The 27,718-nt window shown below is 36.1% G+C and overlaps 1 protein-coding gene and 1 non-coding gene across 2 annotated transcripts in view; both read left to right on the top strand.

The window, feature by feature from the left end:
• The first annotated feature begins 465 nt into the window (after nt 1–465).
• Nucleotides 466–572, top strand: LOC121207307 (small nucleolar RNA R71). The gene has a single exon (XR_005902398.1). It is a non-coding gene; the product is annotated as a small nucleolar RNA R71 (small nucleolar RNA).
• Nucleotides 573–4,476: 3,904 nt separating this feature from the next.
• Nucleotides 4,477–27,718, top strand: part of LOC107894602 (uncharacterized) — a 47,215-nt gene continuing 23,973 nt past the window's right edge. Inside the window, exon 1 of the mRNA XM_016819859.1 lies at nt 4,477–4,763. Within this exon, the coding sequence (XP_016675348.1) occupies nt 4,477–4,763 (287 nt within the window). The remainder of the gene's footprint in view (nt 4,764–27,718) is intronic.

Genomic DNA, 27,718 nt, shown 5'->3' with positions numbered 1-27,718 from the left:
AGTGACATCTCTTCTATAAACTCATAAGCCTCTGCAGGTGTCTTATTTAAGAGAATACGCGGGTTCGATTCCCGCTATCCACCCAGGGCAATGTATTTAAGATAAGAGGATAAAAGATTCGTTATAGTTGACTGTAAATAGTTGACTGGAATTGGAATATAATACACCCCTAAAAGAAAAAATGACTAGTTAATAGGGTCAAGTCTAATTTTTTTTGTCAAAAAAATGTAATGTTGAGGGAACGAGATTTGAGCCCATGACCTCAAGGTTATGAGCCTTGCGAGCTACCAAACTACTTTATCCCGCGATGAAAAGAAACCAAACTAATGGACAATCAAAGATTGAATGCGCCCCTCTTCCATAATGTACAAATAGGTTAATGGTCCCACCAGCAGCTACGTCATTCATCTGTCTACTGGAGGGATTCAAATCTTGTAGAAAGTTTGAACTTGTAGCCAAAGGGGTAACCCATGGTGAGGTCACCTTCTCAATAGATCCTTGTATCTCTCCCATGCATTGTAGAGTGTTTCTAAATCCATTTGTACAAAAGAAGAAATATCATTCCTTAGTTTAGCCATTTTGGCCGGCGAAAAATATTTTAGTAAAAATTTTTCGGTCATTTGTTCCCAAGTAGTGATTGACCCTCATGGTAACAAGTTTAACCATTGTTTAGCTTTGTTCCTCAATGAGAATGAAAACAATCGGAGGCGAATGGCATCGTCAGAAATGCCATTGATCTTAAAAGTGTCACAGAATTCCAAAAAATTTGCTAAATGAGTGTTTGGATCTTCGTCCTGCAAACCATCAAACTGAACAAACTATTGTATCATTTGAATTGTGTTAGGTTTCAGTTCAAAATTATTTACAGCAACAGCAGGCCTAACTATACTCGATTTAGTTCCTGTTAAAGTATGTTTAGCATAACCATACATAGCAACCACAGGAGGTAACGAATTATTCTGATTATCAGCCATCTCCTCAGTTGTAGTATGAATATCGTCCTCTTGTCCTTCCTCTATGTATTGTAGGCTTCGCCTTATTTCTCTTCGGTTTCTACGAGCTATGCTCTTGATCTCACTATCGAAAAGTAGAGGTCCTGAGAGGTTTATTCTAGTCATAAACTATAAAAACCTGCCAGAAGTAAAGAAAATAAAATTTAGTAATTAATAAAAATTACAAACAAAATTAAATTGCAATAAAAATAAAGAATGGCTAAAGTAATAAAAATTAAGCGTTCCTAATATCTTAGTCCCTGACAACGGTGCCAAAAACTTGATGGTCATGAAACTAACTAAAAATTTGACTTAAGGCAAGCGCACCTATCGAACAATAGTATAGTTATGGTGAGACCGAAAGTATCGTATCCACAAGGACTAAAAGTACTAGTAATTACTATCTTATTATTATCTAGCCTAAAAGTTAAGAGAATGTTTTATCTAAAACTAATTATCTAATTAACTAAGATTACGACAGAGATTAAGGTTGAAAAATACTTTTTGGAAAACCGATGGAGAAGACAATACCCAAGGAAGAATCCACCTAGACTTCACTTATTACCTTTGAGTTAGACAATTTATTCACTTGACTTAATCCGTAGTAATCCCTGATTTATGTTAATATCTCTCTCGAGACTAAAAACAATTGACTCTAGGTTGATTAATTGAAATCTTTTCCTAATTAAAACCCCTATTGTCGCATTAACTTGATCTATGGATTCCTTTATTAGATTTGACTCTAATCCGACAGATTTATGTCGTCTTATCTCTAGGATTGCATGCTACTCCACTTAATTATGAATGATCTACTCTTAAATAGGGCCTTTTGCTCTACTAAATAAGCACATCAAAAACCTGAATTAATATCCTGGAATATTAAAACAAGGGTTAAATTCACAATTAAGAATAAGAACAAGAATTTATCATATAACTCAAATAATAATAATATCCATCTTAGGTTTTATCTCCCTTAGGTATTTAGAGAGTTTGGTTCATAATAATAATGGAAAACATTTCAAATTTTGGTAAACAACAAAACATAAAGAAACCCAAAGACTTCTAGGAAATTGGATGGAGATCTTCAGTCTTGATGTAGATCCTACCTCCGAGGTGATTCTGATAGCTGTCCTTGAGTATTTTTTGCCTTCAACTCTCTGTGTCCCCCTTTTAATCCTCTTCTAGGGTGTTTATATAGACTTTCGAATGCCCAAAATAGACCAAAATTAGCCTTTTTCTGAGTAGAACTAGAATTGGGCTCGATAGGGTCACGGCCGTGTGCCACGCCTGTGCGCAAGTTCTTAGGTCGTGTGCAATTCTGACTTGGATTAATGTCGACACGACCATGACACATGGGCGTGTGATCTACCCGTGTGTCACACACGGGCGTGTGGATCACCCATGTGGAAGTGCCTAGGCCATGTGAAACACTGATTCAAGCCCAATTTGTTTGTTTTTGGCCCGTTTCTCGCTCTTTTTGCTATCCTAGGCTTTCCTGAGTATAAAACATGAAATTAAAGGATTAGAAGCATCAAATTCGATGAAACCAAGGAAAAATCATCCATAAATATGCCAAGCATGGGGTAAAAATATGTATATATTATGGTTTATCAAGGCTATACAAGAATTGCCTCCGCCGCGCACTCAGAAGGAAGTTCGAGGTTTTCTAGGAAGACTAAATTACATTGCCCGGTTTATTTCATAGCTAACTGAGAAATGTGACCCCATATTTTGCCTTCTCAAGAAACACAACACAGGTGTGTAGAATGATGAGTGTCAGAAAACCTTTAGCAAGGTTAAACAGTATTTGCCCAATTCCCCAATACTAACGCCACCTAGTCCTGGTAGGCCACTGATATTGTATTTGATAGTATTTGACAATTTAATGGGATGTGTGCTTCACCAGCATGATGAGATAGGAAAGAAAGAAAAGTTGATATATTAACTCAGTAAGAAATTCACTAAGTGTAAAATAAGATACTCGCCAATTGAGAAATTATGTTGCTTCTTGGTTTGGACAACTCAGAGGTTGAGGCAGTACATGTTGTATTATAAGACTTGGTTAATCTCAAAACTGGACCCTCTAAAGTATATGATGGAGTCAACTGCTTTATGTGGAAGGATGACCCAATGGAAAATTTTGCTTTCAAAATTTGACATAGTTTATCTGAACCAGAAGGCTGTGAAATGGAGTGTAATAGCATATTTTCTAGCCAGTAGAGCTCTAGAAGATTACGAGTCTTTGAACTTTGATTTCCCTAATAAAGATCTAATGTATGTGGCAACTACTAAAGAAGGCATTCCAAAGGATTGTTCTTGGAAATTGAACTTTGACGGAGCATCAAACGCTTTTGGCAACAGAATTGGGGAAATCCTGATATCCCCAAATGGAGATCATTATCCATTCACTTGCAAATTGGATTTTGACTGCACAAATAATATGGCAGAATACGAAGCAAGTATCACTGGAATCCATGCAGCCATAGAGTGCAAAATCAAGGTGCTAGAGGTATATGGCGATTCTACACTAGTGATCTATCAGCTCAAAGGTGAATGGGAAACAAGAGACCCGAAGTTGATCAACTATCGAAAGCTAGTTCTGGAATTAATTGAGGTGCTTGATGATATCACTTTCTGTTACCTCCTGTGAGATGAAAACCAGATGGCTGACGCCTTGGCTACATTAGCTTCTATGATCAGAGTAAATAAATGAGAGGATATAAAGCCGATCCAGATGAGTATTTGTGAGCCTCCAGCTCATTGCTGCAATATCGATGAAGAAGAGGAGAGAGATGATTATCCTTGGTATCATGATATTCTATGATATGTGAAGAACAGTGAATACCCTGATCAGGCAACTAAAAATGATAAGAGAACATTGAGGAGGCTGGCCAGTGAATATGTCTTAGACAGAGAGATCCTGTATAAAAAGAGGAAGGATCAGGTACTGCTAAGATGTGTTAACGCCGTTGAAGCTAAGAAAATCCTGGAAGAAGTCCATGAAGGTGTCTGCAGGACGTATGCCAATGGGTTCACAATGGTCAGGCAAATCATGAGATTCAAGTATTACTGGTCCACGATGGAAAGAGATTGCATCAGTTATGCCAAGAAATGACGTAAGTGCCAAATTTATGGAGACAAGATCCATGTGCCTCCTTCACCTCTTCATGTTATGACTTCTCTATGACCTTTCTCAATATGAGGCGTGGACGTCATTGGGCTGATTTCGCCGAAGGCTTCTAACAGACATCGATTCATCTTTGTGGTCATCGATTACTTCACCAAGTGGGTAGAGGCTGCTTCATACGCCAATGTCACAAAGTCAGTGGTTAGCAAGTTTTTGAAGAGGGAGATCATATATCGATATGGCATGCCAGAAAGGATCATATCTGGTAATGCGTTAAATTTGAATAATAGCATGATAGTGGAGGTCTAAAGTCAGTTTAAAATTAAGCACCACAACTTGTCACCATATTGCACGAAAATGAATGGTGTAGTTGAGGCGGCTAATAAAAATATCAAGAATATCATAGGGAAAATTATTGAGACCTACAAGGATTGGCATGAAAAGTTACCATTTGCTCTCTATGCTTATCTAACATCTGTTAAAACTATCGGGGCAACACCTTACTCATTGGTTTATGGGATGGAGGCAGTTTTACCTATTGAAGTTAAAATTCCTTCTCTCCGGGTTTTATCAGAGTTGAAGCTGGACGAAGCAGAATGGATCCAATCTCGGTTCGATCACCTGAACTTGATTGAAGAAAAGAGGTTAAAAGCTATTCGTCATGGTCAAATGTACCAGAAGCGAATTGTAACACCCCTTACCCGTATCTGTCGTCGGAATAGGGTACGATGTATTAACAAATCATAGTACATACTATTTAATAAAATTGAGACAAAAATATGGCGTGCAATTAGATCATGAATCATTATAACATATGCCTTTAACAATACTAGCCAATTTCAAAGGCTTCATACAAAATAATCGGTCAGATACTATAATTAATATTTTAAACCTAGACAATTATGACACGTAACAAAATAACTAAGTCTACTATACATGCCATAATTCAAAATGTTCAATTCAAATACCCAAAAGTATTGATAGTGTAGGCAGATCTTCAACGATCCTTGACTCCTGTGCAAGCTGGACGACACTATAAGACAAAAGAGAGAAAAGAAAGTAAGCTTATAGCTTAGTAAGCAAGTATATAAATAATTAATAAAGAATTTAATATGTTTACACAATAACTCAAGTGTATCTACTTTTTAATTTTACTATTTACTCTACTTTGGTCAAGCTGTCTCTCCTGCGTTATATTCACTAAATAAATCATAACTCGAGTTACAAAACTCGAAATTCAAATCCGTAAAATTTTTCTGAAACTAGACTCATATTAATTCTTACTAATACTTTTCTAGAATTTTTGGTCCAGCCAATTAGTACAGTTTATTAGTTAAAGTTTCCCCTGTTATACAGCTCGACTGATCTGGCCTCTGTTCACTACGAATTGAATTTCTCCCAATACGCAATTCAAATATCCATGAAATCTATTTCATTTAAAACTAGACTCAATAAGGAATCTAGAAATATAAACTATATTTTTTTAATTTGTTTTGTACAATTTTTACTGATTTTTCAAAGTTAGAACAGGGGATCACATAGTCATTCTGAGCGAGTCACACACAAATATAAATATCTCAATTACTTGCTCTGTTTCTTTTAAATGGGAATAGACTCATTAAGCTTTAATTTCATATCTCATTCAGCCTCTAATTAAATTCCTACTATTTTTGGTGATTTTTCAAATTCACGTCACTGTGACTATCCAAAACAGTATTATTGCTAATTCACTCTTTCACACTTTCTTTGTATTAACCTCATTTTAACATGCATATCACAATTCATTTTCACCACATTTCATACATCACAAGTATAGGTCCATGATTACAATGTCACCTTAAAACCATCCTGTTGAACAATTCGGATCAATCCTCGATACTTGATGGTTTCAGCACACAGCCCCACCATCATATTTCATATAATTCGGCTCTCTTGTACACATGGTGAACACTTAGTACCACCCATGTGACCTAGCCAATTTATCTCATAGCTCTCTTGTCTACATGGTGTCCTTCACTTGGAATCACACATGCGACCTAGCTACATTTATCTTTCCCGTAGCTCTCTTGTCTACATGGGATACATCCCGTATCACACATGTGACCTAGCTACTACATAGTATCTCGTAGCTCTCTTGTACACATGATGTGCACTCAGCACCATACATGTGACCTAGCTACGCTCCATCTATGTTATTCAATCTTTTCGAATGTTCAACCGGGATTTTTCTCTCTATTACTTATTTTCATTCTTCCAATAGTCGATTTATGCTTCAAAATCAGCTAAAATATATATAATATGCTGAAATATAAAAATGTAAATGAAGTTAATGTATTATTTACATACAAACTTACCTCGGTGCAAAATATGGAAATTTTGCAATTTAGTCCAAAACCTTTTCCTTCCCCCGTTCGAGGTCGATTCCATGCCTTTCTTGATCTATAACAACACATTTAGCTCATTTAATACTCATACTATTTATTTCAATCCAAAAATCACATTATGGAAAAATTACATTTTTGCCCCTAACTTTTACAAAATTATGATTTTGCCCCTAGGCTCGGAAATTTAATTTCAGCCCTTATTCTTATGTTTTATAACATGCTGAACATTTTTCTCTTCTATTAAAACATCAAATTCTCACTCTAACATGCACTTATGAGCATTAGGTATTTTTACCAATTATACCGTTTTGCTCGTTTTCGCTAAAAATCGCTTAGAAAAGATCGTTCTCTTAACCTCAAATAGTCATATTCTACCATCAAACATCAAAATACATGCATATCATTCATGAGTAAATTTTTAAACATAAACTCTAACTCAAAATAATGGTAGAAATAAGTAAACCGAGTTACGAGGATTTCAAAAATGTAAAGAACATTAAAAACGGGGCTTGAATGCACTTACTATTGAGCTTGAAAGCTTGAAACAAACCCTAGCTATGGAGAACATGCAAGTTTCGACCAAGCTAAATGAAGATGAACACATTTTTGTGTTATTTTTCCCATTTTATTTCATTTATTATGCAAATAACCAAAATGCCCTTACTACTAAACTTTCTAAAAATTCTATCCATGTCCAAATTTTTGTCCATATAAAGTATAATCGTCTAATTTCCATTTAAGGATCTCTACTTAAAACCCCCATTTCAATCAAGTACTTTATGAACAAGAACACACACATTTTTCACCTATTTCAATTTAGTCCTAAACGTCAAATTAAACACCCAATCGATAAAATTTTGCAACGAAATTTTCACACGATTATGCAATCATAATATAAACACTAAAACTTAATAAAAATATTTTTTTCAACCTCAGATTCGTGGTTTCAAAACCACTAGTCCATTTTGGCCTAAATCGGGCTGTTACACAAATGATGCGAGCTTACAACAAAAAGGTTCGCCATAGAGTATTCCATGAGGGGGACTTGGTATTGAAAAAGATCCTCCCTATACAAAAATATTTCAGATGGAAATGGATTCCAAACTAGGAAGGAAGCGCTGATATTAACTGAGATGGATGGTAAGAGCTTGCCTAACCCAGTAAATTCGGATTCAGTTAAAAGGTATTTCACATAAAAGAAGAGGCTAAGGTGAAAACCCACAAAAGCCGCCTAAAAAAAGAGAGGGAAAAAGGGAGAGGCCGAGGTGAAGACCCGCAAAGGGCGCCTTGAGACCAAAAGGGTTTTGAATTGAAAACCTGAAAAAGGGCAATTCAAACTTCGATCGAAGATGAGGCATGCTATACTTGAATTAATGAAGAGGAAGTATACTAAATCTTGGGACATCGATAAAATACTCTAGATATCCTAGGCATATGATAAGCTCAAAATGGTCCTCGAAGAGTTCGTACCAAGAAGCTCAGGCTGCGATATCTGGGGCACTTATCTTTTTCCCTTTACCTATTTTTGTATTTTGACAATGTTTGCTTTCTTTGATTAATCCATTCTTTTCGGATTTTGTTCCTAATAAATTTCAATTTTATCTATCTTTATAATCTTTTTTAAGCGTCTTGCATTGAAATAATGACTAATCACTTTCACAAAAAGAGTTTTGCATATTACTCTAGGGTTTCTAAACAGTGTAGGAACCTGAAATAGGACTATGGTTTAGAACTTACCAAGCTTAAGGGTTGGAAATATTGGAGTCCAAATTGAGATTATCTCTTCGGATTTTCAGTCAAAGATATCAGTTGAACAAGAAGACAAGATATCGTGTCAATAATGAAAATGAGTGATGTCAACCCCAAGCATAAAAGGGGATCATTCTCGAGAAAAGAAAAATGATATTTCTCGTTCATGCAGATATCAGGTGTATACATCTAGTCATGACATCCGGGGAATGGTGTAATAGACCGAGTTGAAGAAAGATTCAAATCCTATACTCCCGAGTTGCAGGGGGTTTGAAGATGGTACAAACCTTAGGTCCCAAAGCTATAGTGAAATAGACCCTGAAGTTACAATAGGGCAAACCAGTTGAACAAAATGGATTGCTTCTTTGGGTTTTCTGTCAGAAAATACCAGCTGAGCAAGAAGGCAACATAATACGTCAGTGATAAAACTCTGATGAACAACGAACAATGATACCTTAAGCATTTAAAAAAGAATCATTCTCATGACATTTCTGCCTTTATATCATTCATAACACATTAGAAGCATCTTCATTTTGATCATAGCATCTTAATCATTTGGCATAAACATAGGCATATGAAACCGAGTCTACAGGACATGTCCCCTAGAGGATGGTGTAGCAACATCGGTGAATTCACATATCTCATTTCCTTAAGCAGTAGTGGAGCAGATCGAAGATGGCGAATCTTATTTTCCTGAGGTAGTAGGGAAGCAGATTTAAGCCACTAGCCTTATCTCCCTGAATAGCAGTGGAGCGGGCTAAGGAATTGCAGATCTTATCTCCCTAAGCAGTAATGGAGCAGATCGAAGATTGCAAATCTTATCTTCCTAAAGTAGTAGGAAAATTTAAGCCACTAACCTTATCTCCCTGAGTAGTAGTGGAGCAGGATGAGGAATTGCAGATCTTATCTCCCTAAGCAGTAGTGAAGCAGATCAAAGATGGCAAATCTTATCTCCATGTAACGACAATAAAGAAGATTTAAGCCACAAGCCTTATCTCCCTGAAGTTGCAGTGGAGTAGGTTCAAGATATAAGTCTTATCTCTCTGGGGTGGCAAGGGACCAAACTGAAGATTGAAGATCTTATCTCCCTGAGCAGCAGTGGAGTAGATCGAAGATGACGAATCTTATCTTCTTGAGGTAGTAGGGGATAGATCGAGGCCACAATCCTTATCTCTCTGAAGTTGTAGTAGAGTAGGATAACAATACACAAACCTTATCTCCCTGAAGTTGCAGGGGAGAAGGTTGAAATTACGATCTTACCTCCTTGAAGTTCCAGCAGAGTAGATCGAAGCTACAAATCTCTTCTCCCAGAAATTACGTTGGAACAATCCAAGCACTCATTCTTATACCCCTGAAGCTATAATGGATTGGAACGAGGTTACTTGAAGAAGAATAAAAGAAGCGCCGAGACTCAGCAAGTCCAGGCAAAATTGGTCCTTTTATAGTCTTTGCTCCATTCTCGTTACACGACGACGAGCAAAGAGGGGCAGCTGTAGTAGGCCCAATTTGCCTGGCCCGCTATAAAACAAAAAATATTAATAAATAGTCCAAACCAAATTTTACAAGCCCAAATAATACCCAAGACCAACCCAAACCCTAAGACCTAACAAAAACAAAGCCCGATGGCCAAAGATGCTTATGCATTTTCAGCAAACCCTAGCCCTAACCCCCTTTGCGCCGCTTCAGCAAGCAACGCACCTCCCACACTTGCCGGACGCCACTACCCCGTGACGTGCGCTGCTCCACCACACCATGTCAGTGGCATGTTGGCTCACGTACCTGCAAATAGGCAAAAATAAGGTGTAAAAAAGGCTATAAAAAGCCTTCAAAAATCCATTGTAAGGGGCTCTTTTTTTGGATACGAATAAATCAATAAAAACCAATAGTTTCAGTCACAAATCAAGAATTAAATAGCAGAGCAAAATCAAAAAGAACAAAACAAGGAAGATATAGGTTACGGTTTTTTTAGTTTTTATTTTTTATTTTATTTTATTTTAATTATTTTTTCTTTATTTTTCTTAAAAAATTTAATATATATATACAAAAACATCAAAAAAAACTTTACCTTTTGGGTGCCGGCCGCTGTTTTTTTGAAAAAAGAGAGTCTTTCAGTTTTTTTTTTTGTTGAAATGAAAAAATGAATATTTTCAAAAAAAAATTTTGACTTATGTAGACCCTCAAAACGACGTGGTTTTGGGACTGGCCTTAAATGCCCAAAACGGCGTTGCTTTACCTCAGACCCGCACATCGACTTGACCCGCTCCAGGGATCTGCATGTTTTTGGTTTTGGGGATATTTATGCGCGCAGTCCTTCCGTTTTTTTTATTAATTTGAAATTAAATTCCTTCCTTTTTTTAATTTTGGCCCAAAAATTTATTTTGGATTTCAATTTGGTCCTCCCTGATGCTGTGCATTTTGGAGGACAAGGGATTATTGCCCTTTTGGTCCCTCCTTGTTATCCAGGCATGCAAATTGGTCCTTTCGCCTTATTTCATTTCGAATTAGCCCCAAAACTTCTGTTTTAAGTTCAATTTAGTCCTTTCCCGTTATTTTTGGTATTTTATTTTTTAAAATTAATTAATTTTAATATTATTATTGTTATTATTATTATTATTTATATAATTTTTATTTTTATTATTACTATTTTCTATTTTTACTATTGCTATTTTTAGCATATTATTATTCATATATTATTATTTTCTATTTTTTTATAATCATTATTGTTAACATATCATTATTATATTTATTATTTTTGTTATCTTCTATATTTTTATTATTAGTGTTATTCCCTTATTATTATATGTTACTATTATATTCATTATTTTTATTTTTATTATTCTTTTTATTAATATTATTATTATTTTTATTTTTAATATTATTTTTTACTATAATTATTCTTTAATATATTATTTTTTCCTATTATTATTATATTATTATTATTCTCATTAATGTATTATTATTGTTATTTTTTGCTTTATTATTATTATTGTATTATCACTATAATTATTACATTATATATTTTCTTTTGCATATACTTACGTTATTGTTACTGTTATTATCATATCTTTATTCCTATTTATTTACTTGAGTTTTAAATATATTTCATGTTATTATATATTAGAATTATTTATTTACTTATTTTCTTTTATAATTTCTAACTTTAGATTATTTGTTATTCTGTTATTAATATTAATATTAATTACTTATTTATACCCTTTTTACAGTCTCAAACTTCATTATTTTTGTAATTATTAGTATCATTATTTTAGCCATCTTATATATCATTTATTTGTGTATTCATTATTATTATTTTCATGTTAGCCTTAGCATTGACATTGTATTATTTACGTTATTAACTATGTTATTTTATTATCCTTTCTTTTGATTGTCTAGTTAGCTTTAAAATTGGTCCATCTTGTAATTTTCGTGAATTGTTTTAATATTTTTGTTTTGTAATTTATTAGCGCGACATTTTATTCACAAAATCGTTGTTTTAATAAAAATGCATTTCGTTTAATTGTTACATTTATTCAAAAGTTTTTTCAAAATAAGGCAATACTCGTATTTGGGAGCTTCGAGAAGATTGTGCCCTAACTTACTGAGTTTCGATTTCCCTCGTCAAATCTAAGTAATCGAATGCCCTGCTTAAATCAAAACAAGTAAGTTTCAAATAAAATCTTATTCTTGGGAATTCGAGATGTTGTGTCCTAACTCATTGGATATGACACTTTGTTTTCTCGAGGTAAGGATTTCTAAAAAATAAAGGCAGTGTTCTATATTTGGAATTTTGAGAAATTGTGCCCTAATTTACTAGGTTTCGATTTTAGATTTGACCCAAATAACTGAATATCCTTTTTAAACTTAAATGCATGAGTTTTGAAAATCAAAAGACAAGCTGATTTTCGAGGGTTTGAAATGTTGTATCCTAACTCACTGGGTGTGACATTTATTTCTTTGAGATAAGAGGATCTTAGCATTCAATTTAATTTATTCAAGTGTTCTTTTTTTAAATAAAAGGATCATATTCTAAAATCTTTTCAAGTTTTCAACATTAGGACATTAATTAAATCAATTAGGTACCAATTCTAGGTGTTACGAGGCTGCTAACCTTCCTCGTGCGTAACCGACTCCCGAACCTTTTTTCTTGAATTTTGTAGGCCAAAATTATTCTTTTAATAAATCAAAATGTATTATTAAAATGATCAATCTCAAGGTGATCCGATCACACCTCGAAAAAAGATCGATGGCGACTCCATTTTTGTTTTTAAGTCGACTCTTGTTTTTCAAATTGAAAAATGGTTTCAACAAGTGCATTTCTTGAAATCAATTCAGAATAGATAAATTTCCAAAGTTGACCTTTTACTAACTGTGATATTACGAAATCAATAAATCTTTCGATCAATTCGATATTTCTCTAGTTCTGTCTTTTCATATCCATTCATTCTCAATCTCTGATCATGTTTATGATTATTCTATCATCAAGCTCTCTGGTTTCTCACCCGGAAACTTATTCAACACAAATCTCAGGATATTCCATTATAAAACACCACTTTGGTAAGGGGGAGGAGGGGTTGTAGAGCCTCTAACTCGACTCTCATATACATATACATGTGATACAACTTTCATCATCATAGCAACATTATCACAATCATATCATTCATGTCGGAAAAACTAACATTCATATCTATTTTACGCCAACTTTTCAATTATTTCATCTAAACAAGTATTCTTATGCATACATTTTATGAATTCTGGATGACTTTACTTATCCCATTCATTTAATCGAACTAGTCATGCACACAACATCACTAAGGGCCAAACAAACATGGATAACTATATTACAATCGAAACTTTCATTTCAAGTATCATCATATACACATCATTATAATCATGCAAATCAAGCCAAGCAATTTAACACATTTATTTAAACCATACGAGCTTGCCCGCCATAATCATCCAAATAGATGTACATGAATATTCATCCCATCAATATTTTTGGTAAGTCATCTAAACACATGCATTCACTCAAGCAAATCAATCTTATACATCATGAATTTTCAATCAATCATAGATAAGCTCATTAAGCCATATACACATTCTATTTCATGTTGCTCGTGTCTTATATATGTACATCCATATCATGAATTTTTTATTCATACCTTTCTAAATTTTAACTCATCGAAATTGCACTTTATTCAAATACTTTAGTATCACTATCTATGTGATCGGGTGTAGCTCTATTGGAGAGTACCTTTGTCTAAACAAAATGGCTCTCATTTGCATTGGGAGACATCATGTTATCACAGATCCGTGGCATGTATAGCTAGACTCTCATACACATGCTAGGTTAGTTCGAGAACCGACTAAACCACAGCTCTAATACCACTAAATGTAACACCCTTTATCTGTGTCTGACACTGGGATAGATACGAGGCATTACCGGACTTAAACATAAACAAACATGCAAAACTGGGCCATAAAATTTCTTTTAATTCAAAACTTTTCATACTCATACTCATCATCCCTTATTTGGGTCTACGAAGCCGAAAACATACTTTAGAGAGGGTTCAAGACAAAGCCAGGAACTTTGGAAAGTTATGAGAAAGCTTAGAAAATTTTACCATAAAACAGAGTCACACGTCCGTGTGGACACAGGGGTACGCCCGTGTACCTTTGACATGCCCGTGTACCTTTGTCATGCCCGTGTCCTCATGCCGTGTAACTCTCTATTTATAACATCAACACACAAATTGAACCACACGGCCAGGCTACACGCCTGTGTCTCCAGGCCGTGTCCCTCACACAGTTGTGACACACGGATGTGTCTCAGCTTGTATGGCCGACACTTAGGCTATTTTCCAAGCCTTTATGTTACTCATAATCCCTTACAACCTTGCACACATCCAAATCACAATTCATGGCATCATTTTAATAAGTAAACACTCTTTATTAAGACATATTTATTATACTATCATATCCTTTTTCATATAATGCACTTACTCATGAAGTACCAAGTCCAGATTCATTAATCCCCATTCATAAGACTTGTCATTTTGATGCCCATTTTTACTATTAAACCAAGGTTACCAACTTATCCATCAAATACTCATGTTTAACTATCATTATCTTGTTTCTAAATCATGCAATTACTTCAAAATTATGACCATCTCGAATGGCCATAAAGCATACATCCAACACACATGACATACTATCAATCATTCAAGGCAACCACATAATTTCGTCATCACATCATAAGCATTAAACATAGCATAATTAGATAAACTTACAAACCATAATCAATATGAGCCACATCTCATGGCCATATACAAATAACTCAATATAGCCAATCATTTGTCTAGTCCCTATACATGCCACTCACTTGAAATTATTAACATATGCATCAAAACTCCAAAGGAGGTGACTTGATAGTGTAATGCTGCCTCCAACGATCTCCAACCCCGAGCCAACCTGACAACATTAAGAGAAAAGAAAAGAGGGAGTAAGCTTTACGCTTAGTAAGTTTGTATGAAAATAATAAGCAAATTATTAACAAGTTCTTGCCAAATTCTCATTATTTATTCATATTTTAGTCAGGTTGTTTTCTCTAGTCAGTCGCTAAATCATTTATTTCTAGAGCTACAGAATTCCAATTTTAGATCTGCTAATTTTTCCAGAAACTATGCTCTCATATATTCTTGCCATATAATTTTCAAAATTTTTGGTTTGACCAATTAGTACAGTTTAATTGTTAAAGTCGCCCCTGTTTCGCTTTCCGACAGTTCTGACCTTTCTTTACTAAAAAATCAATTATCTTATAATACGAGACTTGGATAATGTTCCCGTCTGTTTCTTTGAAAATAGACTCATTAAGAATTTCAAGCATATATATTATAACACACAATTATTTTTGTACAATTTTTAATGATTTTCCCAAATCAGAACAGGGGATTTCGAAATCATTCTGACTCTGTCTCACATAAATTCAAATATATCATAATATGAAATTCTTTTACTTACACCATATCTTCTATGCAAAACTAGGCTCGATAAGATTTAATTTCAAATTTTATGCACCCTCTAATTCAATTTCCATAATTTTTGGTGGATTTTCAAAGTCAGACTACATCTACTGCCCAAGGCTGTTTTAGTGTCACAATGATGTTAACTAAGTTCATACACCTTCATATACATATACACATGAACACATATGTTCTTATACACATAAACACATATATACATACCTTCCACAAAACCATCATTTTCCAAAGTACTCACATGAATTCAAATACGTACCTATAGCCATTCGCACATAATCATTTGGTACACTTATTTACCATCGAATTCATATTACTTTTCTCTTTCTTTCCCGTTGAACACTCGGAATAAAGATCGGATACGCGGATGTAATTCAGGCTTCATTTTACACTTAGGCCCCTCGAGCTTAGGCCATGCTTGATGTTGTCAAACTGTTTCAAAACATGATACGATTGGGTTCGTATCATTATACAACCCTATTTTCACTTTTACTTATGTTCTAATCAAGCTATTTTCTCGAGTCATAGTTACTAAATTTTTATATCTAGAGCTACGGAACTCCAAATTAGGATCCGTTAACTTTTTCTGAATCTAGACTCACATATCTTCTTACCATAAAATTTCAAAATTTTTGGTCTAGCCAATAAGTGCAGTTTATTCCTTAAAGTTACCCATTTTTTGCTATATAACAATTCCAACCCCTCTTCACTAAAAACTAATTATCTCATGATACGGGACTTGGATGATGTTTCTATCTATTTCTCTTGAAAATAGACTCATAAGAATTCTAAGCATATAAATGATAACCCATAAATATTTTTTTACAATTTTAAATGATTTTCTAAAATCAAAACAAGGGATTTCGAAATCATTTTGACTTTGTCCCACAACAATTTAAATATTTCATAATATGAAACTCCTTTACTTACATCATTTCTTCTATGTGAAACTAGACTCATTAAGCTTTAATTTCATATTTTATTCAGCCTCTAACTCAATTTCCAAAATTTTTGGTCACACAACTACTGTTGTCCAATACTGCTTTAATGCAATATAATGATAACTATCATAAGTTCACTTTCAACTAATCATGAATATGTGATTACATGTAAGACCACGTTTGGGACGTTGGCAATGTATGGTATATGTGATTATTCGAGTGTCCTATCCAATTCTGAATGGTTCAACGGGCAATACTAACTTAAGATCGAATAAAAAATTGAGTTAAAAGGTTCAGGTATGTATTCATACTAAGTTATGAAATTATGGTAAGTTAGATATTTGAATTAGTGATATAAATGTTATTTGTCATTGTGAAGTACATATGTGCATATGTAAAAGTATACATTCAGTTTAACAATGTATTCATGATACAAATAAAAGTATATGTGTCTATGAAAATTATAATTGGTTAAATGTTTAATATATGCGATCTTGAAAATGTGATTTATGTATATTCATATATGAATGAGTATATCCGGCAAGGGTTTATATGTGACCTTAGAAGTGAAAAATAATTATGATATTAACTACACGGGTATTTATTCTATTTAGATTTGATGCATAGTTATATGTTTGATAAATGCTGTAACACCCCAAACCCGGCCTGGAAGTTTGGCTCGAACTTGGCGTGTCACATTGAAGTGTTTTTCGAAAACCATGTTTCCATTAAAAACCCTTCTTAATAATTAAAACTTATACCCTTTTTAAACCTTGTTAGAAAACCTCAGCTGAATAACATTCTTAACAACTTTGTAAAAATCTTGGTAGTTGCGGAAACTTACTTTAAAAAAAATTGCGGTTACTTGATGTTTTGAATAACAGTAGTTGCTTTGGAAAATCGTGTTCTAATACTAGCAATTATAAGAACAATAAATAAAACTACAACGGCTTTACTACAACCTACATAAAATAATTTAAAGGTAATAATCAAAACTGTAACATAAACAGTGTGTGTGGCTTCCTCCGAGCCCCTAGCAACCCCGATCCATCTAAGGCTGGAAATTACCTGAAAGGTTAATAAACGGGGTGAGTTTACGAAAACTCAGTGTGAAATCCCCTACTATAAAAAGGAACAGTCAATCATCTAAAAGAATTAAAAGTCTGGCCCCAGCCTTACTTACAATTTCAGTACCAATCGGGTCTTAGCCTATTACAACAGACAGTACCAGATGGACCTTAGCCCATTACAGAATAAGAAACATTATCAGAATTGGAACCAAAATGAGAATCAGAATCAGAATCAGTAACAGAATTAGAATCAGAATCAATATTAGTAACAGAATCAGAATCAGAATCAGAATTAGGTGACAGAATTAGAATCAGAATCAGTAACAGAATCAGAATCAGAATCAGTATTAGTAACAGAATCAGAATCAGAATCAGAATTACGTGACAGAATCAGAATCAGAATGTGAATGCAATCCCAACCCAATCCAGCCATATACACCCCCGTACCAACCTTACACCATGTGGGGAGACAACTTGACCCACCCACCCGCTACACACCACAGAATTTGCAGCATGGCTGCCAGAACAGATATCGTGACAGAGTCACCAGATACAGATATTGTGGCAGAGCCACCAAAATCAGATAATGTGGCAAACCCACCTAACAGAATACGTGGCACAAAGCCATAGATAATTGTAATAACTTCGGCACATAGCCATCAGTGACGGTAATATAACTGGCGCACAGCCTTCGTAAATATGATCGACACAGAGTCGACGACAAATATGTTAGGCACATAGCTACAGGTAAATACGTTTGGCACGAAGCCATAGTCAAGATGGCACAAAGCCATATTTAGGTTGGCACAGAGCCATTAATAACGGGTCTATAATCGGCACGAAGCCCACAACAACGGTACACAGCCTTCGGTAGCGTGATCGGCACTTAGCCATCGATCGGTCAACAGATATTGTGACAGAGTCACCAAATACATATATTGTGCCAGAGCCACCAGAACAGATATTTGTGGCATAGCCACCAGAACGCTTCCTCCGTACAAAATCCCAACCCATGCAACATGTCATGTATGCAGAATGTCATGCCCATATTTGAATCAAACAATCACAGTCAAGTCATTCATATCACCAACATATATTCACAATCAAATCCGTCAAACACACAGTCCAAGTCAGTCACTTGCCCACAAGGGCAAAACAGTCATTTAACACCCTAGGGGCAAAATGGTAATTTTACCCCACAAGGGTATCTCGATAATTCTACCCTACAGGGGTATTTCGGTATTTCTACCCTACAAGGGTATTTCGATAATTCTACCCTACAGGGGTATTTTGGTAATTCTATCCTATAAGGGTATTTCAGTAATTCTACCTTATAGGGGTATTTCGAAAATTCTACCCTATTGGGGTATTTCAGTAATTTCACAATCAAGGGTAAAACGGTAATTCTGTAAATCGAGGGTAAAACGATAATTTTCTAAACTGAGGGTAAACCAGTAATTCTGTAAATCAAGGGTAAAATGGTAATTTTACAAATCGAGGGTAAAACGGTAATTTTGTAAATCGAGGGTAAAACAGTAATTCTATAAACTGAGGGTAAAACGGCAATTCTGTAAATCGAGGGTAAAACAGTAATTCTGTAAACTTAGGGTAAAACAGTAATTCTGTAAATCGAGGGTAAAACGATAATTTTACAAATCGAGGGTAAAACGATAATTATATAAATCGAGGGTAAAACAGTAATTCTATAAACTGAGGGTAAAACAGTAATTCTGTAAATCGAGGGTAAAACAGTAATTCTGTAAACTGAGGTTAAAACGATAATTCTGTAAATCGAGGGTAAAATAGTAATTTTAAAAATTAAGGGTAAAACGATAATTCTGTAAATCGAGGGTAAAACGGTAATTCTATAAACTGAGGGTAAAACGGTAATTTTGTAAATCGAGGGTAAAATGATAATTTTCAAAATCGAGGGTAAAACGGTAATTCTGTAAATCGAGGGTAAAACGGTAATTTTGTAAATCGGGAGTACTTTGGTAATTTTACAAGTCGAGGGCATTTCAGTAATTGGTAAACTAAAGTATTCTAAACATGGATAATAATACAAATGGGCCTAAAGCCTATTCTCGGCCCAAATGGGCCCACACGCTCGTGTGGCCCTTTTAGCCCAAACCTAGCCACAAATATGCGATTCACCTAGCCTAGTCCAATATTTACTACACAATCAAACAACTTATCCAATTGGGCCCGTAGGCCCATTGGGCCCACATTGCCCCTTTCGGCCCATCGCGGCCCGAAGTAGCCATCCAACAACAAGAGTAGTGATAAATACACACCTGATTGGGGACTGGAGTTAATCCACGCTCCGAGCACTCTTAGCCGACGCCCAACCCAAACGAGCACGCCATAAAGCGAAAGGGATCAGCCAAGAAAGGTACCTTTACTCTCCTCATGGTTCTTTCTATTTAAAGCCAGCTTCCCATCCACTCTTATGTTAGCTTCCCGATGTGGGATCCCTCCAACATCAGAGTTTAAATTCAACACCAACTCTTGCCGTCCCCTGTTAGCAAAATAAATGCTCTTTGCTTGCTATGGGATTCGACCCATGCCTCCCCTCAAATGCTCCACATGCTACTTGCCACTAAGCCACCAGGCTTTTTTGTGTCACAATTTCTCCAACAATATTCTTAAGGCCTACCTGCTACACCCAGGGTTTGATTCACCTTAAACCAAATTTTTTTTGCTAGAGTCCAGGTTTAAACCCAGGACTTCTCCAACACTTCTCAACACACTTAACCACTAAAACAAGCCTTCATTAACGAAATTTGCATGCACAATAGAATATTATAAGCTGCCTTCAACCACTGCCATGCTCAAGGCCCAAAACTTCTAGGCCCAAATTCAGGGTGTTACAACTCTACCTCCCTTAAAGAAATTTCATCCTCGAAATTTCCATCTAACAGGGTAGTCGTGTAACATCTACCCCACTACGCTACCGCTGCGCACTCTGATCCTACTATCACTATCACACTTCAACTAGAACTTGAAACATCTCATACATACAACACTTATTCACTGAAGTAGACACATATTTATCACACATATATACAATTTCTATATCCAAACATCACATCCACATAAAATAAATACCAAATTTAAATTCAGACCAATATCTAAGGAATCCATAGTGTTTCAATTTCTAAATAGACAAAAGTATTCAGAAGACTTACGGATTCAGCGTCGGAGACTCGGTGTGCCACACTTTTTAAGAGAAATACTTCAAACAGACCACGTGGTTGAAAATAATTTCTAAAATTCAACCTTTGAAAACCCAATCCACAACCGAGTTATTGCAACCCAAGCTCTGATACCACAAAATGTAACACCCCAAACCCGGCCTGGAAGTTTGGCTCGAACTTGGCGTGTCACATTGAAGTGTTTTTCGAAAACCATGTTTCCATTAAAAACCCTTCTTAATAATTTAAACTTATACCATTTTTAAACCTTGTTAGAAAACCTCAACTGAATAACATTCTTAACAACTTTGTAAAAATCTTGGTAGTTGCGGAAACTTACTTTAAAAACAATTGCGGTTTCGTGATGTTTTGAATAACAGTAGTTGCTTTGGAAAATCGTGTTCTAATACTAGTAATTATAAGAACAATAAATAAAATTCCAAATTTGAAATCCAGAAAATTACAACGGCTTTACTACAACCCACATAAAATAATTTAAAGGTAATAATCAAAACTGTAACATAAACAGTGTGTGTGGCTTCCTCCGAGCCCCTAGCAACCCCGATCCATCTAAGGCTGGAAATTACCTGAAAGGTTAATAAACGGGGTGAGTTTACGAAAACTCAGTGTGAAATCCCCTACTATAAAAAGGAACAGTCAGTCATCTAAAAGAATTAAAAGTCTGGCCCCAGCCTTACTTACAATTTCAGTACCAATCGGGTCTTAACCCATTACAACAGACAGTACCAGATGGACCTTAGCCCATTACAGAATAAGAAACATTATCAGAATTGGAACCAAAATGAGAATTAGAATCAGAATCAGTAACAGAATCAGAATCAGAATCAATATTAGTAACAAAATTAGAATCAGAATCAGAATTAGGTGACAGAACCAGAATCAGAATCAGTAACAGAATCAGAATCAGAATCAGTATTAGTAACAGAATCAGAATCAGAATCAGAATTACGTGACAGAATCAGAATCAGAATGTGAATGCAATCCCAACCCAATCCAGCCGTATACACCCTCGTACCAACCTTACACCATGTGGGGAGACAACTCGACCCACCCATCCGCTACACACCACAAAATTTGCAGCATGGCTGCCAGAACAGATATCGTGACAGAGTCACCAGATACAGATATTGTGGCAGAGCCACCAGAATCAGATAATGTGGCGAACCCACCTAACAGAATACGTGGCACAAAGCTATAGATAACTGTAATAACTTCGGCACATAGCCATCAGTGACGGTAATATAACTGGCGCACAGCCTTCGGTAAATATGATTGACACAGAGTCGTCAACAAATATGTTAGGCACATAGCTACAGGTAAATACGTTTGGCACGAAGCCATAGTCAAGATGGCCCAAAGCCATATTTAGGTTGGCACAGAGCCATTAATAACGGGTCTATAATTGGCACGAAGCCCACAACAACGGCACACAGCCTTCGGTAGCGTGATCGGCACTTAGCCATCGATCGGTCAACAGATATTGTGATAGAGTCACCAAATACAGATATTGTGCCAGAGCCACCAGAACAGATATTTGTGGCATAGCCACCAGAACGCTTCCTTCGTACAAAATCCCAACCCATGCAACATGTCATGTATGCAGAATGTCATGCCCATATTTGAATCAAACAATCACAGTCAAGTCATTCATATCACCAACATATATTCACAATCAAATCCGTCAAACACACAGTCCAAGTCAGTCACTTGCCCACAAGGGCAAAACAGTCATTTAACACCCTAGGGGCAAAATGGTAATTTTACCCCACAAGGGTATCTCGATAATTCTACCCTACAGGGGTATTTTGGTAATTCTATCCTATAAGGGTATTTTAGTAATTCTACCTTATAGGGGTATTTCGAAAATTCTACCCTATTGGGGTATTTCAGTAATTTCACAATCAAGGGTAAAACGGTAATTCTGTAAATCGAGGGTAAAACGATAATTTTCTAAACTGAGGGTAAACCAGTAATTCTGTAAATCAAGGGTAAAACGGTAATTTTACAAATCGAGGGTAAAACGGTAATTTTGTAAATCGAGGGTAAAACAGTAATTCTGTAAACTGAGGGTAAAACGGCAATTCTGTAAATCGAGGGTAAAACAGTAATTCTGTAAACTTAGGGTAAAACAGTAATTCTGTAAATCGAGGGTAAAACGATAATTTTACAAATCGAGGGTAAAACGATAATTATATAAATCGAGGGTAAAACAGTAATTCTATAAACTGAGGGTAAAACAGTAATTCTGTAAATCGAGGGTAAAACAGTAATTCTGTAAACTGAGGTTAAAACGATAATTCTGTAAATCGAGGGTAAAATAGTAATTTTAAAAATTAAGGGTAAAACGATAATTCTGTAAATCGAGGGTAAAACGGTAATTCTATAAACTGAGGGTAAAACGGTAATTTTGTAAATCGAGGGTAAAATGATAATTTTCAAAATCGAGGGTAAAATGGTAATTCTGTAAATCGAGGGTAAAACGGTAATTTTGTAAATCGGGAGTACTTTGGTAATTTTACAAGTCGAGGGCATTTCAGTAATTGGAAAACTAAAGTATTCTAAACATGGATAATAATACAAATGGGCCTAAAGCCTATTCTCGGCCCAAATGGGCCCACACGCTCGTGTGGCCCTTTTAGCCCAAACCTAGCCACAAGTATGCGATTCACCTAGCCTAGTCCAATATTTACTACACAATCAAACAACTTATCCAATTGGGCCCGTAGGCCCATTGGGCCCACATTGCCCCTTTTGGCCCATCGCGGCCCGAAGTAGCCATCCAACAACAAGAGTAGTGATAAATACACACCTGATTGGGGACTGGAGTTAATCCACGCTCCGAGCACTCTTAGCCGACGCCCAACCCAAACGAGCACGCCATAAAGCGAAAGGGATCAGCCAAGAAAGGTACCTTTACTCTCCTCATGGTTCTTTCTATTTAAAGCCAGCTTCCCATCCACTCTTATGTTAGCTTCCCGATGTGGGATCCCTCCAACATCAGAGTTTAAATTCAACACCAACTCTTGCCGTCCCCTGTTAGCAAAATAAATGCTCTTTGCTTGCTATGGGATTCGACCCATGCCTCCCCTCAAATGCTCCACATGCTACTTGCCACTAAGCCACCAGGCTTTTTTGTGTCACAATTTCTCCAACAATATTCTTAAGGCCTACCTGCTACACCCAGGGTTTGATTCACCTTAAACCAAATTTTTTTTGCTAGAGTCCAGGTTTAAACCCAGGACTTCTCCAACACTTCTCAACACACTTAACCACTAAAACAAGCCTTCATTAACGAAATTTGCATGCACAATAGAATATTATAAGCTGCCTTCAACCACTGCCATGCTCAAGGCCCAAAACTTCTAGGCCCAAATTCAGGGTGTTACAACTCTACCTCCCTTAAAGAAATTTCATCCTCGAAATTTCCATCTAACAGGGTAGTCGTGTAACATCTACCCCACTACGCTACCGCTGCGCACTCTGATCCTACTATCACTATCACACTTCAACTAGAACTTGAAACATCTCATACATACAACACTTATTCACTGAAGTAGACACATATTTATCACACATATATACAATTTCTATATCCAAACATCACATCCACATAAAATAAATACCAAATTTAAATTCAGACCAATATCTAAGGAATCCATAGTGTTTCAATTTCTAAATAGACAAAAGTATTCAGAAGACTTACGGATTCAGCGTCGGAGACTCGGTGTGCCACACTTTTTAAGAGAAATACTTCAAACAGACCACGTGGTTGAAAATAATTTCTAAAATTCAACCTTTGAAAACCCAATCCACAACCGAGTTATTGCAACCCAAGCTCTGATACCACAAAATGTAACACCCCAAACCCGGCCTGGAAGTTTGGCTCGAACTTGGCGTGTCACATTGAAGTGTTTTTCGAAAACCATGTTTCCATTAAAAACCCTTCTTAATAATTTAAACTTATACCATTTTTAAACCTTGTTAGAAAACCTCAACTGAATAACATTCTTAACAACTTTGTAAAAATCTTGGTAGTTGCGGAAACTTACTTTAAAAACAATTGCGGTTTCGTGATGTTTTGAATAACAGTAGTTGCTTTGGAAAATCGTGTTCTAATACTAGTAATTATAAGAACAATAAATAAAATTCCAAATTTGAAATCCAGAAAATTACAACGGCTTTACTACAACCCACATAAAATAATTTAAAGGTAATAATCAAAACTGTAACATAAACAGTGTGTGTGGCTTCCTCCGAGCCCCTAGCAACCCCGATCCATCTAAGGCTGGAAATTACCTGAAAGGTTAATAAACGGGGTGAGTTTACGAAAACTCAGTGTGAAATCCCCTACTATAAAAAGGAACAGTCAGTCATCTAAAAGAATTAAAAGTCTGGCCCCAGCCTTACTTACAATTTCAGTACCAATCGGGTCTTAACCCATTACAACAGACAGTACCAGATGGACCTTAGCCCATTACAGAATAAGAAACATTATCAGAATTGGAACCAAAATGAGAATTAGAATCAGAATCAGTAACAAAATCAGAATCAGAATCAATATTAGTAACAAAATTAGAATCAGAATCAGAATTAGGTGACAGAACCAGAATCAGAATCAGTAACAGAATCAGAATCAGAATCAGTATTAGTAACAGAATCAGAATCAGAATCAGAATTACGTGACAGAATCAGAATCAGAATGTGAATGCAATCCCAACCCAATCCAGCCGTATACACCCTCGTACCAACCTTACACCATGTGGGGAGACAACTCGACCCACCCATCCGCTACACACCACAAAATTTGCAGCATGGCTGCCAGAACAGATATCGTGACAGAGTCACCAGATACAGATATTGTGGCAGAGCCACCAGAATCAGATAATGTGGCGAACCCACCTAACAGAATACGTGGCACAAAGCCATAGATAACTGTAATAACTTCGGCACATAGCCATCAGTGACGGTAATATAACTGGCGCACAGCCTTCGGTAAATATGATTGACACAGAGTCGTCAACAAATATGTTAGGCACATAGCTACAGGTAAATACGTTTGGCACGAAGCCATAGTCAAGATGGCCCAAAGCCATATTTAGGTTGGCACAGAGCCATTAATAACGGGTCTATAATTGGCACGAAGCCCACAACAACGGCACACAGCCTTCGGTAGCGTGATCGGCACTTAGCCATCGATCGGTCAACAGATATTGTGATAGAGTCACCAAATACAGATATTGTGCCAGAGCCACCAGAACAGATATTTGTGGCATAGCCACCAGAACGCTTCCTTCGTACAAAATCCCAACCCATGCAACATGTCATGTATGCAGAATGTCATGCCCATATTTGAATCAAACAATCACAGTCAAGTCATTCATATCACCAACATATATTCACAATCAAATCCGTCAAACACACAGTCCAAGTCAGTCACTTGCCCACAAGGGCAAAACAGTCATTTAACACCCTAGGGGCAAAATGGTAATTTTACCCCACAAGGGTATCTCGATAATTCTACCCTACAGAGGTATTTCGGTATTTCTACCCTACAAGGGTATTTCGATAATTCTACCCTACAGGGGTATTTTGGTAATTCTATCCTATAAGGGTATTTTAGTAATTCTACCTTATAGGGGTATTTCGAAAATTCTACCCTATTGGGGTATTTCAGTAATTTCACAATCAAGGGTAAAACGGTAATTCTGTAAATCGAGGGTAAAACGATAATTTTCTAAACTGAGGGTAAACCAGTAATTCTGTAAATCAAGGGTAAAACGGTAATTTTACAAATCGAGGGTAAAACGGTAATTTTGTAAATCGAGGGTAAAACAGTAATTCTGTAAACTGAGGGTAAAACGGCAATTCTGTAAATCGAGGGTAAAACAGTAATTCTGTAAACTTAGGGTAAAACAGTAATTCTGTAAATCGAGGGTAAAACGATAATTTTACAAATCGAGGGTAAAACGATAATTATATAAATCGAGGGTAAAACAGTAATTCTATAAACTGAGGGTAAAACAGTAATTCTGTAAATCGAGGGTAAAACAGTAATTCTGTAAACTGAGGTTAAAACGATAATTCTGTAAATCGAGGGTAAAATAGTAATTTTAAAAATTAAGGGTAAAACGATAATTCTGTAAATCGAGGGTAAAACGGTAATTCTATAAACTGAGGGTAAAACGGTAATTTTGTAAATCGAGGGTAAAATGATAATTTTCAAAATCGAGGGTAAAACGGTAATTCTGTAAATCGAGGGTAAAACGGTAATTTTGTAAATCGGGAGTACTTTGGTAATTTTACAAGTCGAGGGCATTTCAGTAATTGGAAAACTAAAGTATTCTAAACATGGATAATAATACAAATGGGCCTAAAGCCTATTCTCGGCCCAAATGGGCCCACACGCTCGTGTGGCCCTTTTAGCCCAAACCTAGCCACAAGTATGCGATTCACATAGCCTAGTCCAATATTTACTACACAATCAAACAACTTATCCAATTGGGCCCGTAGGCCCATTGGGCCCACATTGCCCCTTTTGGCCCATCGCGGCCCGAAGTAGCCATCCAACAACAAGAGTAGTGATAAATACACACCTGATTGGGGACTGGAGTTAATCCACGCTCCGAGCACTCTTAGCCGACGCCCAACCCAAACGAGCACGCCATAAAGCGAAAGGGATCAGCCAAGAAAGGTACCTTTACTCTCCTCATGGTTCTTTCTATTTAAAGCCAGCTTCCCATCCACTCTTATGTTAGCTTCCCGATGTGGGATCCCTCCAACATCAGAGTTTAAATTCAACACCAACTCTTGCCGTCAACTGTTAGCAAAATAAATGCTCTTTGCTTGCTATGGGATTCGACCCATGCCTCCCCTCAAATGCTCCACATGCTACTTGCCACTAAGCCACCAGGCTTTTTTGTGTCACAATTTCTCCAACAATATTCTTAAGGCCTACCTGCTACACCCAGGGTTTGATTCACCTTAAACCAAATTTTTTTTGCTAGAGTCCAGGTTTAAACCCAGGACTTCTCCAACACTTCTCAACACACTTAACCACTAAAACAAGCCTTCATTAACGAAATTTGCATGCACAATAGAATATTATAAGCTGCCTTCAACCACTGCCATGCTCAAGGCCCAAAACTTCTAGGCCCAAATTCAGGGTGTTACAACTCTACCTCCCTTAAAGAAATTTCATCCTCGAAA

Source organism: Gossypium hirsutum, chromosome A09, assembly GCF_007990345.1.
Source record: "Gossypium hirsutum isolate 1008001.06 chromosome A09, Gossypium_hirsutum_v2.1, whole genome shotgun sequence".
In the NCBI taxonomy this organism is placed as follows: Eukaryota; Viridiplantae; Streptophyta; class Magnoliopsida; order Malvales; family Malvaceae; genus Gossypium; species Gossypium hirsutum.
This window is presented reverse-complemented; position numbering and strand designations above follow the sequence as displayed.